The 17222-nt window shown below is 39.6% G+C and overlaps 2 protein-coding genes across 2 annotated transcripts in view; both read right to left on the bottom strand.

Moving 5' to 3' along the window:
• Positions 1 to 210: 210 nt before the first annotated feature.
• Positions 211 to 9530, bottom strand: LOC308684600 (transient receptor potential cation channel subfamily M member 1-like; the record flags this gene model as incomplete). Its single annotated transcript, XM_081355865.1, has 17 exons — positions 211 to 1666; positions 1757 to 1889; positions 1989 to 2191; positions 2370 to 2514; positions 3070 to 3244; positions 3330 to 3581; positions 3706 to 3834; positions 4040 to 4171; positions 4999 to 5127; positions 5327 to 5555; positions 5773 to 6065; positions 6159 to 6188; positions 6273 to 6413; positions 6866 to 6946; positions 9016 to 9186; positions 9284 to 9384; positions 9473 to 9530. The coding sequence occupies 17 exons, from the start codon at positions 9528 to 9530 to the stop codon at positions 211 to 213; spliced, it is 3858 nt and encodes a 1285-aa protein (XP_081211991.1).
• A 1295-nt stretch (positions 9531 to 10825) lies between these two features.
• Positions 10826 to 17222, bottom strand: part of LOC308685071 (transient receptor potential cation channel subfamily M member 1-like) — a 29932-nt gene continuing 23535 nt past the window's right edge. The window contains exons 3-9 of the mRNA XM_081356573.1: positions 14219 to 14295; positions 13590 to 13791; positions 13071 to 13284; positions 12591 to 12715; positions 12267 to 12438; positions 11513 to 11687; positions 10826 to 11231 (exon numbers count right to left, since the gene is read on the bottom strand). Of these exons, the coding sequence (XP_081212699.1) occupies positions 10985 to 11231; positions 11513 to 11687; positions 12267 to 12438; positions 12591 to 12715; positions 13071 to 13284; positions 13590 to 13791; positions 14219 to 14295 (1212 nt within the window). The 3' untranslated portion in view covers positions 10826 to 10984. The remainder of the gene's footprint in view (positions 11232 to 11512; positions 11688 to 12266; positions 12439 to 12590; positions 12716 to 13070; positions 13285 to 13589; positions 13792 to 14218; positions 14296 to 17222) is intronic.

A 17222-nucleotide genomic window follows, 5' to 3' on the forward strand; every position in this document is an offset into this window, starting at 1 on the left:
TTAGTGCAAGCACACAATTAATGAACAGTTGATGATATGGTTTCAGAGATTTGCTACTCATTTAACTTGATTATGACACCTGAGTACATAATTCTAATGTAAGTATCTAGTGCTACAGGTGCATAAAAGGAATTGAATGTGTGCATCGTTCTTATCTGAGGAATGTATCTTCTTATTGGACTCCTTCAAAAGTGTCCCCTTTGCGTATGGCTACGGCTCGTTTACATCATCTGTTGTCTTCTGTGCTGGTTTCCCTGGATCATCAGGAGAGTCTCCACAAGCTCCAGCAAGGTCTCTTTCACTGCTTGATTCATGGGCTCTTTTCAAACTGTTTCCTAAGGACTTGCCAGGTTTTGTGGACCAGCTTTTGGATCTTCCAGGGAGGAACATTGTGTCCTCTGGCAGAGGCAGGTGGCTATCAACTTGGACTTCAGAATCACTGGAAACGGCACCTGTAGTTTTCTCCTCTGTTTGCTCTCCATCTTGCTTCTCTGAACTTTTTCCTTCAGGATCATCTGGATCCTTTTCCATCTTCTGTTGAGTATCTTTCAGGTGTTTGTCCACTTCGTCACTTCTTTCTTCCTGGTTTACCTGATCTACATCCAGCAATGGCTCTATACCAGTCGCCCCTGTTGGGGGTAGCTCTCCACCCTTTGTCATCCCATCTTCTATTATCAGCTGAACTCTTTCGTGATTCATTGGTCCATCCGAACTGTCCAGGGTCTTCTCTCCTTCATGCATTCCCATCTCCTCTTTACTGTCTATAGTAGAAACTATCAGCCTCTGTTGTTCAGGCTGGTCAGAATGTTGATCTACCTTGAAACTGTTGCTAAACTTGTCAATCTGGTCTACCAAGGGTCTTACCATTGATACCTTTGGCATCTGACCAAAAAGACTAGGGTGTACCTTATACTCATAACCAGCACTCCAACGTCTTGTAGCTGGAGACACATCCATTCCTTCCCCTTCTTGATATGCTTCCCTTTCACTTGCTTGATCAAATGAGATTGTGCTCCTATACTTTCGCACAGTGGACGGGGATGTGCTTTGTATTTCTGTGGGATAGTATCTGAAAGCTTTCACCTTTTCTAGAGGATAGGAGGTAGTCGCCTGAAGTTTCTTTCTCTCAGTCATCAAGACTTCTTTCTGTGTGGCACCATCTGAAGAAGTCTGGTTGTCAGGAACTGAAGATTTTGGTGATTCTGGCTTTGTCCCATCAACCTCAACACCCTTCTCACAAGGGAAGATTCGGATGTCCACACATGAGCCAAGACGTCTTCTTGTCCCTGGAACATCTACCTCTAGATTCTGGCCATATTCCTTTGTGTTGAGGTTTGTAGTGCTTATTGTTTTACTCTGATCTGCCTCTTTTTCCTCAGGTGGACGTTCATCAACACCCAGGTAATAACGGTAGAGGCTGTACCCATCAGCACTGTTGATGCTACTGTGACGTTGAAGATTAGAGGGGTCACAAATAGAGGAAGCCGTTGAGCGTGTCCGGGTCAATTCAGAGTGGTCGATTCCCACCAGTCGTTCCAATGCATTCACCATTCGGCCATTAATGTCTTCCAGCTGGGCCAAACGAAGGTCCACTGTCTGAAGGGAGGCCTTCATTGTGTTCTCCCTCTCATTCACCTCCTCAAGGCGCATGGACATGTTCTCTACCCTGTGCAGGAACAAGAAGAGTATGTTAATGTGATGATTACATAAAAAAGAAGTTTGCAGAAGTTTACCTGTATTAGTGTATTTCAATTACCTTTCATTTGTAACCCTGATACGCTCATCATTTGAAGACAGTTGCTCGTCTTCTCTCTCCCTGAAATATTCCTCCACACATTGCTCCTCAAACTCATACAGCATCTTCAGCTCTTCCGGGGTAAGAATAAGCTCTTTATGACGAAAACAGAGAATAAATTCATCTCATGTTCAGTTTGACCACCTGCATCTTGATTCTTTATAATTTGGTCTAATTATTTGATGAAACTCACTTAATCCTTTATCCTTCTCATCCAGTTCTCCCTCCTTTTTCTTGTTACAACGACAGCAGAGTTTGCGGAATAGGATGTAGAGGTGGCTAAATATAATGAGTGGTGGAGGTAGCACAGGCCTGTCATGGAAGGTCATGATGAGCTGATATCTCTGAAATTTCCACACCTGGTTGGAGATGGACTTAACCTCAAAGAACGTGTTGCTTTATTGGGAGGAAACACATAACAACTAGCAAATCAAAATCATTGAACTGTTACTAAAGATACACCAATGAAGACATTTTGGTAAAGACCAATAGCCACAACTTTGCAGCCGATCTTACACTGTTTGTTTTTAAATGCAAATAAGTCATCAAAACATTGTAATGGTAGCATTCTTACTTGAAGACAGCAATGAGCAAGTTCACAAGCAGGATGTTGGCCACTAACAAATAACAGGCCATGATGGCTGGAGTCAGCCATGCTCCAGGGATGCAGGGTGGAAGCTTTTTCCCATCCTCATCATATAAATTATCTCCACAGGGGGCTGTTTAGAAAAAGCTTTCTTGTTACATTATAGTACCAGTGATGAATTTGTTTTGCATTCACAACAATTCCAATGCCATTATACCATTAGTAGTGTTATTTTTGAAAACAGTGTTTGTCATTGTGTCAAATGTTCATCGTTGTGCTTACGATTTATTTCCATTGCGTAAACTTCAGGCCATTCCAGAAGGGCAAAATAGAGACGAACAAGTGAGTTAGTGCAATTGGAAATCAATGTGTGCAACAAGAATTAATCAAACACATTATCAATCAAGAGAAAGGCAGGATAATCAACTAGAAAACTGCTGCAGTGTGTACAGCCTGAAATACTGAAATAACAATTTGACTAACACATTTTTCTGTCTCCAAGTTTGAAATAACTAAACATTCATAAGTTTGAATGCCACTAAGCATTATGTTATAGGGGAAACTGCAACAAACAACAGGATCACAGAGGAAATGAAGATATTAGTGAGGTGTTAGTATGGTGGATCAGACTGTTATCTATCTACCCTGGAGGCAGGAAACAAAATCTTACTATAAATTCTAGTCTTACGGTCTATCGAATCTGCAAACACCTCTCCATAAATCATCCAATAAGGCATGTAGAAGATGTTGCGGGCCAAGCGCCATGTGGGCTCCTCATCTGGGTGGAGTATGGCCTGTCGTGCCACACCGAAACTCATCAGGACCACCAACATGATCACCACAAAATACAGCATGTCAATCATCTGCAAGTCAAAAAGTCCATATAGTTGATAATCAAGTGTACAAGGTCTAAAAGTATAATAACTTTAGTACAACGAACTACGTTACCATTTTCCCTATCATCATGACATAGGGTCCAAGGTACTTGTTGACCCCGAATATGTCCAGCACGCGGATATACCAGAAGATAATATCCACGCAGTAGATCACACGACCGTAGCCCATGTAGGGTTCATTCTGTAGCCTAAGTAATACCCCGAACAAGAAAGTGGCGATGGCCACCATATCTGTGATGTTCCAGTACTCCTCCAACCACACGTTTATCTTTTGCTTGAGCTTGCCTGGTTCAGACATCAAGATCTGGAAGAGAGAGTACCAGAAATAGGCTACAAACTGATTCTTTACAACTGGGTCTTAGTTGATTTAACTTGAGTGCATCGATTTCTAGAGCTGGTGATTTAAGGAGAGATATTTACATCTTTACCTGTCTGACTTTCTCTAGCCCCAAAGTGATGATGTATGAAATGACGATCCACTCTTGTAAACATGGCCAACGCTCCATCTTCACCAGTACTATGTAATTGTACAGCATGAGATAGCCAAGGTAGGAAATCTGCCCAATGCAAGGCAATTTTGCATTTTAGAATTTTTTCTTTTTTTTATTAATAATATAACAAAAATATACACCATTTATTTTATTTTACAACATAAAATAATATATTTCAAAATATATACTACCCAATCTGTTCTGGGTATAGGCATCCTTGCGACCTTAGGACAAGCGGTTTGGAAAATGGATAAATGAATATTCTACTCACAGTATTGAACCAAAATTTGGTGAAAGGGGCATTGTAGAACTCAAAGATTTTTCTCCCAATTGGAATCTGCCTCATTTTCTTATCGCCTTCCTCCTCATCTCCTTTCTTAGAGGCTGCATCTGCGTTGGCATCCTAAATAAACATGAGGAAATTTCACAACATTTAGGATTCATAGAAACAGCAGTTGCTAAAATCCAAAAACTAAATCATCCTGGATTTGTTTTAACCAGACCAAACATAAGATTAAGAAGCCGTTTGATGCAGCATTAACCTCTCATCTAGAGTTCCCTGACTGCTCCCACCAGATTAACCATAATTACTCGGTTTGTAATAGATTGTAAACGTATCTGCACACTATATGTGATCCTGGACCACAAAACCAGTCACATGGGTCATTTTTTTGAAATTGAGATGTATACATCAGCTGAATAAATAAGCTTTCCATTGATGTATGGTTTGTCAGGATAGGACGATATTTGGCTGAGATACAACTATTTGAAAATCTGGAATCTGAGTGTCTAAAAATCGAAACATTGAGAAAATCTCCTTTAAAGTTGTCCATTTATGTTTGTAATTGTGCTGCATTCACTCACAAAAGTAGGAAATTTCCAAAATATCTTCATGGAACATGATCTTTACTTAATATCCTAATGATTTTTGGCATAAAAGATAAATCGATAATTTTGACCCATACAATGTATTGATGGCTATTGCCACAAATACACCTGTGCGACATGTGACTGGTTTTGTGATCCAGGGTCACAAATGCTTTCTATAACTAATTGATTTTTTTCCTTCCGTTTTCTATCTACATCATGTGTGGATGTGACATGTAATACCTGTGTGTTCACTGATGGGTTAGGCTCATATTATGTCAGGCCAAGTGCTTTCAGTTATGTACACTACACTGATCTAATAGAGGAGGGGTTTGTTTGAATAGAAGGAGTGGTGCAGTTTACCCGGCTGGACTTATCATGATCTTTGGTGTTCTTGTCCTCATTATCCACAGTGACTTGATGAGACACTTCATCACCCAGACGGAAATCCAACAGCAGGATAAAAGGCGGGAAAAAGAGGTTGAGTATCACCTGGAAGAGATGACAGAAGCAAAATGCATATCAGCTGTGCCCTATAGAGAATGATGTGATTGCAAGCAGATTGAGTTTAGCCTGCGCCATCATGATAGAGCTTTGTATTTACAAGTAAAATCAATTATTATGAATATGTACATTTCCAAATGAAGAACTCTGCTCATTATCTTGAAATGTCTCAAAGAAAATGCCTCACCTTCAGTCCTGGGTTTTTACCCATTCTCAGGCTGCCCATCCACATGTCAGTGAGGAGCATCTGGCAGCAGGTGTGGGCTATGAAGTCTCTGTGCTTGGCAGCCACTGCCAGCTTCAGACAGGTGGAGTTACTCCAGTTCTTTAACTCGTAAGTCAACAGTTTCATGGCTAGCTGTTCATCGTGTTTGTAAGACTGATCCAGCAACTCATAGGCCAAGGTTCCAAACTCCCTAAAATTGTCAGAAGAATAATTTTACAGTGCAGAAATAAAATTTTGCAGTATTTAAGTAACAAATACAATTGTTTTGGTTTACTGTAACACTGTAAAACAATTTAGGAAAAATAACACTTAGCATTTAACTTAGCATACATTTAGCAGTTGCACTTGCATGCCTATTGTCTACATAGTAGTGAACCTTACTTGAAAGGGACTTTGCATTAACTCACTTGGAGTTGTTATCGAGGTCTTGAGATATGTCATCCACCATCTCACTCTGAGACGACTCGTGAGCCATAGCTTTGAGGAGCTTACAGGCCACCAAAGCTTTAGCCATAGCCTCCTCGCCCCTCTGCCACAGAAACAGAGACATCTTCTGCCGTTTCATCAGCACTGCCCAGACCATCAGCTCATGAAACGGGTAATGGAAGCGACAGACCTCTGGGTCATCCACGTCAATGTCCTCTTCCTCTTCTTTCTTCTTCTTTTGCTTCTTCTTGCCTTTTGACCTTGGCTCATCATCCTAATGAGGTGAGCAGGATATTTATATTAATAAAGATATTGTGTGATCTGTCAGAGAATGTAATTAAAAGAAGGTCAAATATTTGACGTGTACCTCCATTCCAAGCAGCTTCAAGGCTTTAGGCTACAAATAAAGGGACATTAAATTATTTAGACTATTTGTACATGATTGAAACATTTACTAGTTTTATTAACCTCTACGTCTCACCCTCTTCAGTCCATAAAGATTGTTGTAAAGAGCTCTGAAGTTTTTCCTTGTGTAGTTACAGCGATAGGCTCCGCCCATCAGGTACTCCACCACTAGTCCAATGTCAATCAGTGTGATTTGGTAATCCGGTGGGAGATTCCCCTTTGAAATCAAAAGAACAAATGTTATTTCTCCTGAGATGTTCGTCATATTAAGTTTACTGAAAACACATGCACAAAATATTATATTTTTACATTTTCTTCAAAAAACACAAGCAGTCGAGTACATAGAATTAAAGTCAGATAGCTTTACCTTTTTAACATCTCTTACTACAATATGTAGAGTGTTGGCAGGACCAAGTTTCTGATAAAAACAAACAAACAAAACACACACACACACACACTCAAGATTGCGTATGATTGAGTAATAAAATGAGCAATATTAAAAAATATGACAGCAGGGCTTGCATTTTTTCCTCCAGTGGATTAATGAATTGCTCTCATCCTCTATTGTGCTTCTTTTGTGATAAGCTCCTAAATGATAATGGTTACGGTGCTTACAGTGTTGTATAACTCCTCTAATCGAGGGATGGTTAGAAAATGGTGAATGTTTACACCGTTTTCTATCAGGAGCTTGACGAAATCCACTCTGTCCAGAACCAAAGCATCCATCATGGCCTGCTCGAGGGAGTTCACCTGAAGAGGGCGACAGTGAGCAAGAATTTACAGTGAGGAAAAGCTAAACACACTGAAGCACTAAACTTAAAGCTAAGTATGTCATATATGTGAGATTATCTAGTTTGGTAATGGTGGACTATAAACCCTGTTCCAAATGTCTCACTTAAGGACCAGTGATTACTGCAGATAGTGTACGACAAAATAATGGCAAGAAAAAATGTCTGTTAAGCAAGCTGAATTAATGTAATTCGATTCATGAACAAATTACTCTTATGAGCCACTTCTTTTTAGTGAATCAAAAACCTACAGAACAAACAGTGAAGTCTGATTCACAATCAAATGACTGATTATTATCTGGTTCTTTTAATGAACTGGTAACCTAAGCTTCATCCGAAATCACATATAGTAGATGAAAAACAGTATGTGACAAAAGCAGTATTCAAATTAATTTTTTATTTAAACAGGGGCAATGCAAAAATTAACATTAACCTTGTATCAAAACAAGGAGAGATGCATTGTGCCAGGTTATAGCACAAGTTCTATTTTCCGCCCGTAGTCCCTTGGCAGGGACCATTGTCTTATCCCTCAATAAGACAATAAAACAAAATTCCATACGAGTAAAATACAAAACATTAAAATATACAATTTTACAACCACTGTCACACTTAATTTTCAATTAAAACCATCATGGTCTATGGTCACGGTCTCAAAGAGCATGCACAGAGTCCAAATTAAAACAATTCCCCATCGTCCAAATTAAACAATTCCCCATCGTAAGTACACATTGATGGCCTAAGACACGAAACGAGCGGTTTGTGTGAGAAAACGAACAGTATTTATATCGTTTTTAGCTCTTATACACAGCCACGTCCAAGTGATCTGAGGGCGCTCGCGCATCCTGGTGTGTGACGTGTACGCAGACCGGTGCATAGATATATACACTAGATGTCGCCTTGTCTATGGCAGTTCATTGGGACGAATGTCTTTAATGCGACATCTAGTGTATATATATCTATGCACCGGTCTGCGTACACGTCACACAGCAGGAAGCGCGCGCGCCCTCAGATCACTTGGACGTGGCTGTGTATAAGAACTAAAAACGATATAAATACTGTTCGTTTTCTCACACAAACCGCTCGTTTCGTGTCTTAGGCCATCAATGTGTACTTACGATGGGGAATTGTTTAATTTGGACGATGGGGAATTGTTTTAATTTGGACTCTGTGCATGCTCTTTGAGACAGTGACCATCGACCTGCATTATATGACTGACAGACAAAAACGGTTTGACCTAAAAATATCAAAATTGAAACTTCTGCGGAAAAAAAGACACCTACATCTTGGATGCCCTTGAGATAAGCTAAAACATACCAAAATTTAATTTCAAAGTGAATTATCCCTTTAAGACTGTCTTACCTGCTTGAGACAAACTTGTCATGCAATACAAAAAGTGTGGAACAATCATTGCACTTAAGTAAGTATTTGATGCCTCAATGGTAAGAGAGTTTCTTATATATCTGTAATTTATAAGATTACATTTTAGTGTACTACTCAATCTTTTAACATGTTTTTTAAAACTAAGAGTTGGGTCCAGGGTAACACCCAAATATTTGAATTCATCCACATTTTTAATTGCATGCCCATTTACTAAAACCTCAGGACATTCCTTAAGTTTACATCTATTTTCCAATAGATGTATCCAATAGATGTAATTCCAATCTATTTTCTAATTTCCAAATTCACAGTAATAAAAGAGTAGGCAAAAAAATACGTGGATGACCCTCTACTTCCAGCGAGATTCTTGTGTGCATATAATAATATAGAACATACTTTTTTAGCTGCCCTGAAGTAATCACTCAAATTCAAAATAAGTACCCACTCAAGAGAGTATGCGATTTCGGACGCAGCCAAAAGACTCAAGAACTCTGGAGTTTCTGGACTGAATCAGTCTGACAAATCCTTCATTTCAAGTTTTGTGTACTTAATGTTCATGAAGAAGACTTCATTTAAAAATGGGTTATATTATATTATATTATATACAAAATATAATGGAGAAAATTATGGTGTAGAGGGACCACACTGTCTTACCCAATTGAGTAGTTCTAACTTTCTGGGGTCAGTTTCCTCTGGTTGTTCTGGTTTGGCTTTGCCTCCTTTGCCCTTTTTTCCTCTGGCCTTTCCTTTGTTACGTTGAGTTGCTCCTTTCTGCTTTTCTTTTGGTGCTGTGCTGGTGGAGATGCTAGCAAGGGCACTCGCCGGCTATGAAAACACATTTTACAACTTAAGAAAAGTCTCTGGGAAATCATTATTGTCTTATTTCCTGGGTATATTTTGAAAAGTCACATATTTCACTCACTGGTAGGTTGTGCCCATACACAAAGATTTGGTTGCGTGCTATGTCAACTCTATTCCAAGCCAAAGCCAAGCTCAGTTGATCTGGAGCTGATGCGTTTGTTCCTGAATTACAATGAACACATTTGAGCTCATTTTTAACCATGGACCAAAACTGTGGCGAAATTTTAGAAGGTCTGCATTCTCACAATACCTTTCAGTAATGCAGTGAGGATAGCCATTTCAATGTCATCTTGTCCCTCAGCACCCATTCGAAAGACTGTTATCTACACATAACAAGTTAAATGGGGCAGCAAAACTAACACTTGACACTTTTTAATACCTTTATTTTGGGCAAGGATGTGAGCTAATTCAGAATTACGGTGATGAAAATGAATGGAAGAACTGGATGAATGTTTGGCTTAATTTGATCAGAATTAAGTATTAACTCTGCATAACTTCATAGCTCTCAAATTAAGTAATACTGCTTTCCTTGTTTAAGATGTCTGGTATCAAATTGAATTACCTCGGAGCTGCAGTCACATGCACGGTAATATTAAATGTAATCACGCTGACGTGGATGAGTGGCCTAATTTCAAGACACTCCTGAGTGTTAGCATTCATTGCTAATGAGAAACTTATGGTTGAGTCTGCAGTTAGATCTCATGGCTACATTGGGTTGCAACACCTAAACACTTAATATTTTGAGAATGAATGTATGTCAAATTCATGTTAAAAATCTCTGTTTAAGCAAACCATTTTTTACACAAATTGCTTGGGGAAACATTAGCATGCTTGTTTTCATACTAGCATCGGCTAAGCTATCAATAGTCACTTTTAATAGTGTGCTTGAAATATTTAAGTATATTTATGTCCCTAATATCCATATAAACCAAAGGTTTTATGTATGTACATGGACTTGAGCTCTTAACATACATTAGCATCCCATTTTATGTAAAACACTGTTGTGGAAGCCATTAGCCTATCTAATGCCAGACAACGTGATGTGATATCACTATAATAAGCAGAAGATGTACAGTGTGGATTAGAGAGAAATGGATCCACCCTCCCTCCCTCCCCCATCTGCTCATATTCAGGAACAGGGTGAATATGCGTAGCTGGTAAGCAAGAACAGGTGGCACTTCACTGATCCTAGTCCAGATGTATAGAGCTACAGATTATCTCCTGTCCTGAAGCAGTATTACTAAATACTTAACATATCACTTACCCTCAGTTAAAGCTGCAGCGGCACAAATATTACCATTAGCCGAGCACTGGGTCACTGGGTAAATATCTGGTGATTGTGAAGTCCATTCTAACTAATGGACTCAGAAAGCACTTCTTTTCTACCAGATAATGTTGTAAATTGCATGCTTGTCATCTGTTAATCACACTGGTCTCATATGTGAAGCAAAATCATTAGTCGCTTCTGATAAGAGTGTCTGCTAAATACTTTACATGTAAATGTAAAGATGTGATGTGATGTACCTGAATAATACAACTAGGGAGCAGATGTAGATGAATGCATGAGACAGAAGCATGAATAAAAACACATGACAAAATGAATAATGAATGGGAATGTTTATTGATGAAAGTTTGCACAAAAAATATTCACTCAATATTTAGTCTGATCTAGCTGGTATCCCAGCCTGGCCAAACTGGTCTCTCTAGAACAAGCTGAAAAGCCAATCTAAAACCAGAAAACCTGACCAGACTAAGAGACAACTTAAGAGCATCTTAGACTGGTTAAAAAAGTTTTTATTTCATCAAGAAAGAAAATGAATGGTTTTGTTTTAATGAATGTTGGTCTACATTTGTTACATGATCTTAAGCCATTGTAAATACTTACCAACTCCCTCTTCTTCATGCATTCAATGACCATTAACAGAATCTGCCCCGACTGCATTTTGTTGTAGTTAAAGGTTTTCTGGATGGTGACCAGCAGTTGCTCTTTTGCGTCCTCGTTTACCAGTCTGAAAATACAGTTTTGATAATGAACAGATTGGGCAACTGATTATCAGTGTTCCTATTAATGATGGGTCTGTCCTAGAAATTTAAGGGATTATGTTCAGGTAGCTGGTCATTGTTGGAACATAAACCCCTAAAGGCCAATCAGGACCCTTTCAGGGTGAAGCAAAAGGTTACATCTATGCATCAATAAATAAATAAAAAAATTATGGGATTTTGCGACTGAAAAATCAGAATCAAGTAACGCATTCCAGAGATCTGTTTATTAATGATTATTAACACTCACCCTTCAATCTCCGAGTATTTGTGGGCGAAGGAAATAATATCAGAGGCTCGACCACTACCATCACAAACCACTACAGGCACAGGCGGTTCCTCACGCAGGCTTTCCAGGGCAATGGAGATGACATTGGGACCCCCCTCCACAATCAGACACACCACCGGTACACCCTGGCCCAATCCTAACACACATACACAAAAAAGCAATTCACTTACCTACATGTTTTGATTTTCTTAGTACAGGGATTGTGCACATATCAATATAATACTATTACAAAACATTAGCCTGAATGTTTGAGCCTTCTGGGTGTTGTTTTTTAAATCTTATTTTCAATTACTCCAAATGCATTCACATAAAAAAAATCAAAAAGCCCTTTTGTGATTAACAAAAGGAGTGGTATTTAAAAGTCAGAAATGTGGGGAGAACAATCATTTTAATTTGCTGCTTCCGGGTCTGATCCTAGATCAGCCGATGACGATGTGAGTGGTGACAGCTGAGCCTCCCTTTGCTGTCCCTGCCTTATCACAAGCTCCAGGCATAGGATGACAAAGGGAAACCCACAGGTCACAGACAGCAAAGCCTTGATCAAACCTGTAATGGCATGGAGAATATCTCCATTGGTCCCTGACCCCATCACTGATAAACAGGATATATCTTGTGTCATTCAAACCCTTAGCGAGCTTTCAAATGCACCCTCTTAGGAGATCAGAGGTACATTAGACCTAAAGCAGATAAGATTCGCTGATGCTACTGCACTTACGCGTGTTAATCTTCTGGAGTGAAATGTGTTTCTCCAACTGCCTGCGTAGTTTGACCTCCGCCCCATATTTCCCACATGTGCCATTATCGGATAGTATGAAGTGCGAGTGGCTATTGTTGAGAACGGCAAGTTTGCTCAGAGGGTTGGAGATGGCCTGATACGGTTTGTTCACCTGAAGAGGAACAAAACATTGCGGATGTCAGTAGACAAGTATGAAGCTTCTACTATTAGTTGACGTAGCATAACACCTCAGAATATTAGTTTAAGTTACAAGTATATGAGCACCATCATGATTTGTATTATATGCCAATAGATCATGCTTACATCTTTTCCAATTAAATCCTCTTTGCTCTCCAGGATTCCCCATGGAGCGATGCCTATAGCGCAGACCTTCCATCTGGATTTAGAAGAGTGGTCCTTCAAAGCATCTCCAACGTGCCGGATTACTCCTACATTGTGAGAGTAACATAAAACAGATTAAGGAAACACTCTTAAGCACATCTGATATCAAACAAATCACATATCCCTTAGAAAACCAGATTGAAGATGGGTCCAAATGTTGGATGATTTCAACTGTGTGGATTGAATTCGTACTTGTAGACCAGGAGTGGGCACCTCTGATCCTGTCATGCAGAGTTCGTCTCCATCCTTAATTAAACGCACCTACTTTTATTTTCTAGTTATCCTGAAGATTTTGGTTAGATTTTTCAGGTATGTTTGACTGGGGATGGAGCTAACCTCTGCAAGACAGTGGCCCTTTAGGACTGGATTTGCTTATCCCTGTTGTAGACCATAAATACCCACCGGTGCTTACTCCACCAGTGAAGATCCATGCTCCGGTAGTCACGGCAGCCTTGATCAGGCCTTTTCCAAAGACTTGCTTTAGTTTGGGCTGCAGGTCAAAGTTCTGGAGACCACCGTGAACTGATATGAGCAGCGTGGGCAACTCCAGCTGCCATTCCTTCACCATGAGATGCAGCAAGCTGTCTGGCTTAGTATCATGCGACACCCGAATGTACTGTAGGAAAGATTGCATTTTAAGATTAAAGGCAAATTTAACTGTCGTTCTTGTTTATTTTCGAACTAAGCTAGCAGGTTCATGAATCTTTTCCTGCAATTATGTAACCACAAAAGTGGTTTGCTTGGTTATTTAGACTTTGTCGGATGTAAAATTCAACTCTCAAGGGGGAATTTATTGAGAGTTAGTTTGTTTATTGCCATGCACTCACAGGTAGTTAACGAATACGTTTTCCATTGAAAAACCAGGTACAAAAGTAGCGCAACTAGTAAGTGAATTCACCCAATAATGTTCAGAATAGATACCATGGCTTTGTTGACAAATCCTCCTCCTTGAAATTCAATGGTGCCGTAAGCGTCAGTAGGGGTGGTGTGGGTATGTCTGACCACCGACCATTTTTCTTGAGGAGGGTCCACTTGCACAAGATGGTTCTCTTCTGATGGCTTGTTGGTGGCGGCGCCTGCTGCAATGGCCGTGTGTTGAGTCACTAGATAACCACAGGCGCACCTGAGGAAAATCACAGCAGAAGTAATGTTGGAAGTTTGTTTTATCGCATGCAACAAGATGTGGCTCAATTAGCTGACATTTCATCATTGAAATAATTTGGTTGGAGGGTACTGTCTATTCTTTCTACGCATATAAACCACCTATCAGGGCTGTGTCTAAACCGTGGTTGGTGTTGGTACACGCATCAGCGCACATCCTGGCATCCCTCCACATACAGGAAGTTTGGTGGACTGAACTACACCGATCCCTTCATATTCAGCCCTGAAACATGCCCACACAGTGATCTGTAAAAGGGCTTATGATGTCACACAATCACCCCTCATTACATAAGAGACTAAAAAGGCTCTAAACAAAATGAGTCATAGAGGTAATTTGTCTTGCACAATGGTGTCATTATATGTACTTGGTTGCGTGTTCTTTAGCTCACCGGGTTGGATCCTTGGCTGGAAATATATTGATACATTCTCTTTTGTAAAAGGTTCTCTCAATCCAAGCTTTCTGGCACTAGGAAACAGAGAAGAAAAAGTAATAAATATGGTGTAAAATTATCTGAAAATATAATTTAATGTTTCACAATTCAGATTATAAAAATAAAAAAATAAAATAAAACACCTTTCTGACCCTCAGAAGCAGAGAAGGCAGTAAATAAAGTGGAAGAGTCTTCGCATTTAGGTTTTAAAGTTTCACAATTCACATTTATTATGAAATAGTAGTGTGGTTCTAGAAACAATTATACAAGCACAAACCTTCAACATTACACATATACGGTATTTAATGTACCATCAATTTTTACCATCAAACCTCATATTTCAACATCAGTTACAGCAAGAACTGCTTTTAGTCCCTTGGGTTTGCCTAGAGTGAATGGAGTAAATCCTCTTTGCAATGATAATCCTTACTAAAGTATGAGTGCTACAGTACGCGCAAGCTGTAGATATACAGAAAATATCGAAGAGAAAATATGTACATGGCAAATGCATAAAAATGAATAACTATGAGCACTTCTTGTGAAATGCATTTGTTCACGATTATCACAGATCAATGTGCTTTTAGTAATATACTAATACACAGATAATGCTGGTCATTTACAGTTCCCATAGTTATAACACTGCAAATGAACTGTTTCTTGTGGTCAGGATGTGTAGATATATCAGTTGAATGAAAGACCATCCAGAGAGTCTAGCCTGTGGCCTGTTTTGCTTGTAATTATTAGTGCATAGCAAATTAGAGTTCAAACCCTGTTCCAGACCAGAGATATTCATCTCTTTTTTTTCTGTTCAGTGCCATGGAAACCCACCAACATTTTTAGCTTTTGCAAAAGACCATGTCAGATTTTGTCGTGCCAGCTTTGTGATTGTCCTCTTGCTCTGAAAGAAATGAACCTTTGGTTCAAAGCAATATCTGTCTGGGCTTTTGTTGTTGGTTCAGCCCTAATTAAGACGAAAACTTTTGAGGCAAATCTCCTCCGAAAAATCAGTCACAGGGCAGTAGTCAAGATAAGAAAGACAGAACATGTTAGAAACCCACCAAACCATGACTTTCCATTGCACAATTAAAAATGTAAAGCAATGAAAACTAATATATATATGTAAACATTGTTAACAAAGATGTTTTTTTGGAAATTGCTCATTGCTGTTGCAGGGAGAAAACACAAGAAAATATTGGTAAATTATTCTCAAGTTTTATATTTCAATACTACGATCTTCTAAACCCAGTCCTGATCATTCCTGTCCCAACCATCACAGTAGCATCAGTAGACCATGGATCCATGGGTTCCTTCTGTTCAACTAGCGTTAGCTAGCAGGGGTCCTACCTGTGGAGCCTCTAGTCGACGTTAAGAAAGTGCCAACGGGAAACTTTCTGCATCCGTGTCCCTCCTGGAGCTCTGCTGGCGAGGGGTGCTCTTTCCCAGAGCGCCAGCGCTCAATGAATCCCACAGGACATGAAACTTCATCACTTTATGAGGGGCTGTTCATATGATGAGCATGTGAGCAGGCTCTTTGTTCGGGGCACGTCCCATGACTCCAGTTCAAGGTAATCCTTTTGGGAGTCCCATGACCCCTCTCTCCTTGCCCACAGGGTATTTTCATCCCTCGCTGGAGCAAAGCACAACAAATCTACTTTGATAGCTTCACAGCCCCCATGAAACGCACTCCTTAAGCTCAGAAAACCTTTTGCGACGGCTTTTCTACCTCAAACACTCTTCACAAGTTGATGAGAGTCAGGTTTGTATCTAGAAATGACCAGGAATGGGAACTCACCAAGCCTTTCATTTGAAAGTGTCACCCTCCTCTGACCACTTTGATTTCAAGCCCAATTTGCATAATTGAGAGAATTGGGCATTCTTTTGAAAAGAGGCCTAGTTAAAACATGACAGGACTCCAGTTGGGGGCAAGGTCATCCAACACTAATTGTTGTTAATCTCTATTTTCATCAACCATATTGTGGAGGGAAAATGGTTCTGACGGACTAACAATCACGTCTAAGCATTGATGACTCTACTGACTTTATTCTTTTAGGGAAGAATCTTTTATACAAAAAAAAAAAAGAGAAGTCTTTAACCACCAACCATAGTGAGGAACACTACTCAGTAGAAGATGTTTCATCTGTTGATATAAGAAGATCCACTTGTGAAAATATTAATAATACATTGTGAAATAAACTAGTGGTTTGGTTTTTTTAAGCTATCAGTAGTTGATAAAAGAATATCAGTAAATCATTCTAAGGTAGTTTTGGCTGGTCTCCCAACCTGGTTAAGTTGGTGTTTAGCTGGTCTACTAGCATGACCAGCTTAAAATGCCCTCAAAACAGACCAGTCTGACCAATTTGGCCATGCAGGGAGATTATTTAACGACATTGTGCTGGTTACATATTATATTATTCAGCAGGGTTGCTTGGTCAACCATTGCAAACATGGGGAGATTACACCCAAAATTAAGATGTCCATTTAGCCCTTCATGGGTCAAATAGATGTGCTGAGATCATTGGTTTAAAGTGCTTTTCAATGGGTTATTTCCTCAACCATCTCACTCTTTCAGCAGTCTGATACTGTCCTCAAACCCACGTGGACTACTGGTAATTAAAGCTCTTGAAGACAAAGGGCTCTTGCCACTGCAGTAGTTCAGCCAGTATGACGCACTTATTTCGGCTTGTTTAAACTCATTATCCACAGCAATTAAAACTCAAATCTGCTGAGCACTCATCAGCTTTGTTAGAGTTTTCCTCGGAAAACGGACAAAAGCTCTCTGGAAGGAAAAACCTGATTTTCTTGCTCAAATTAACAAGGCCTATAGCAAACCTGGCAACAATCAACACCATTGAGTCTTTCCACATAGTCAGACATCTCGCACATTGTTGCTCAACTAAAAAGGCATTTGTTCATAAATAGGATTGCAGCTGCGATTTGTGAGAGCTGAAAAGGGGAAATCAGA

The sequence above is a fragment of the Scardinius erythrophthalmus genome, assembly GCF_964197995.2.
Source record: "Scardinius erythrophthalmus genome assembly, chromosome: 24".
Lineage (NCBI taxonomy): Eukaryota > Metazoa > Chordata > Actinopteri > Cypriniformes > Leuciscidae > Scardinius > Scardinius erythrophthalmus.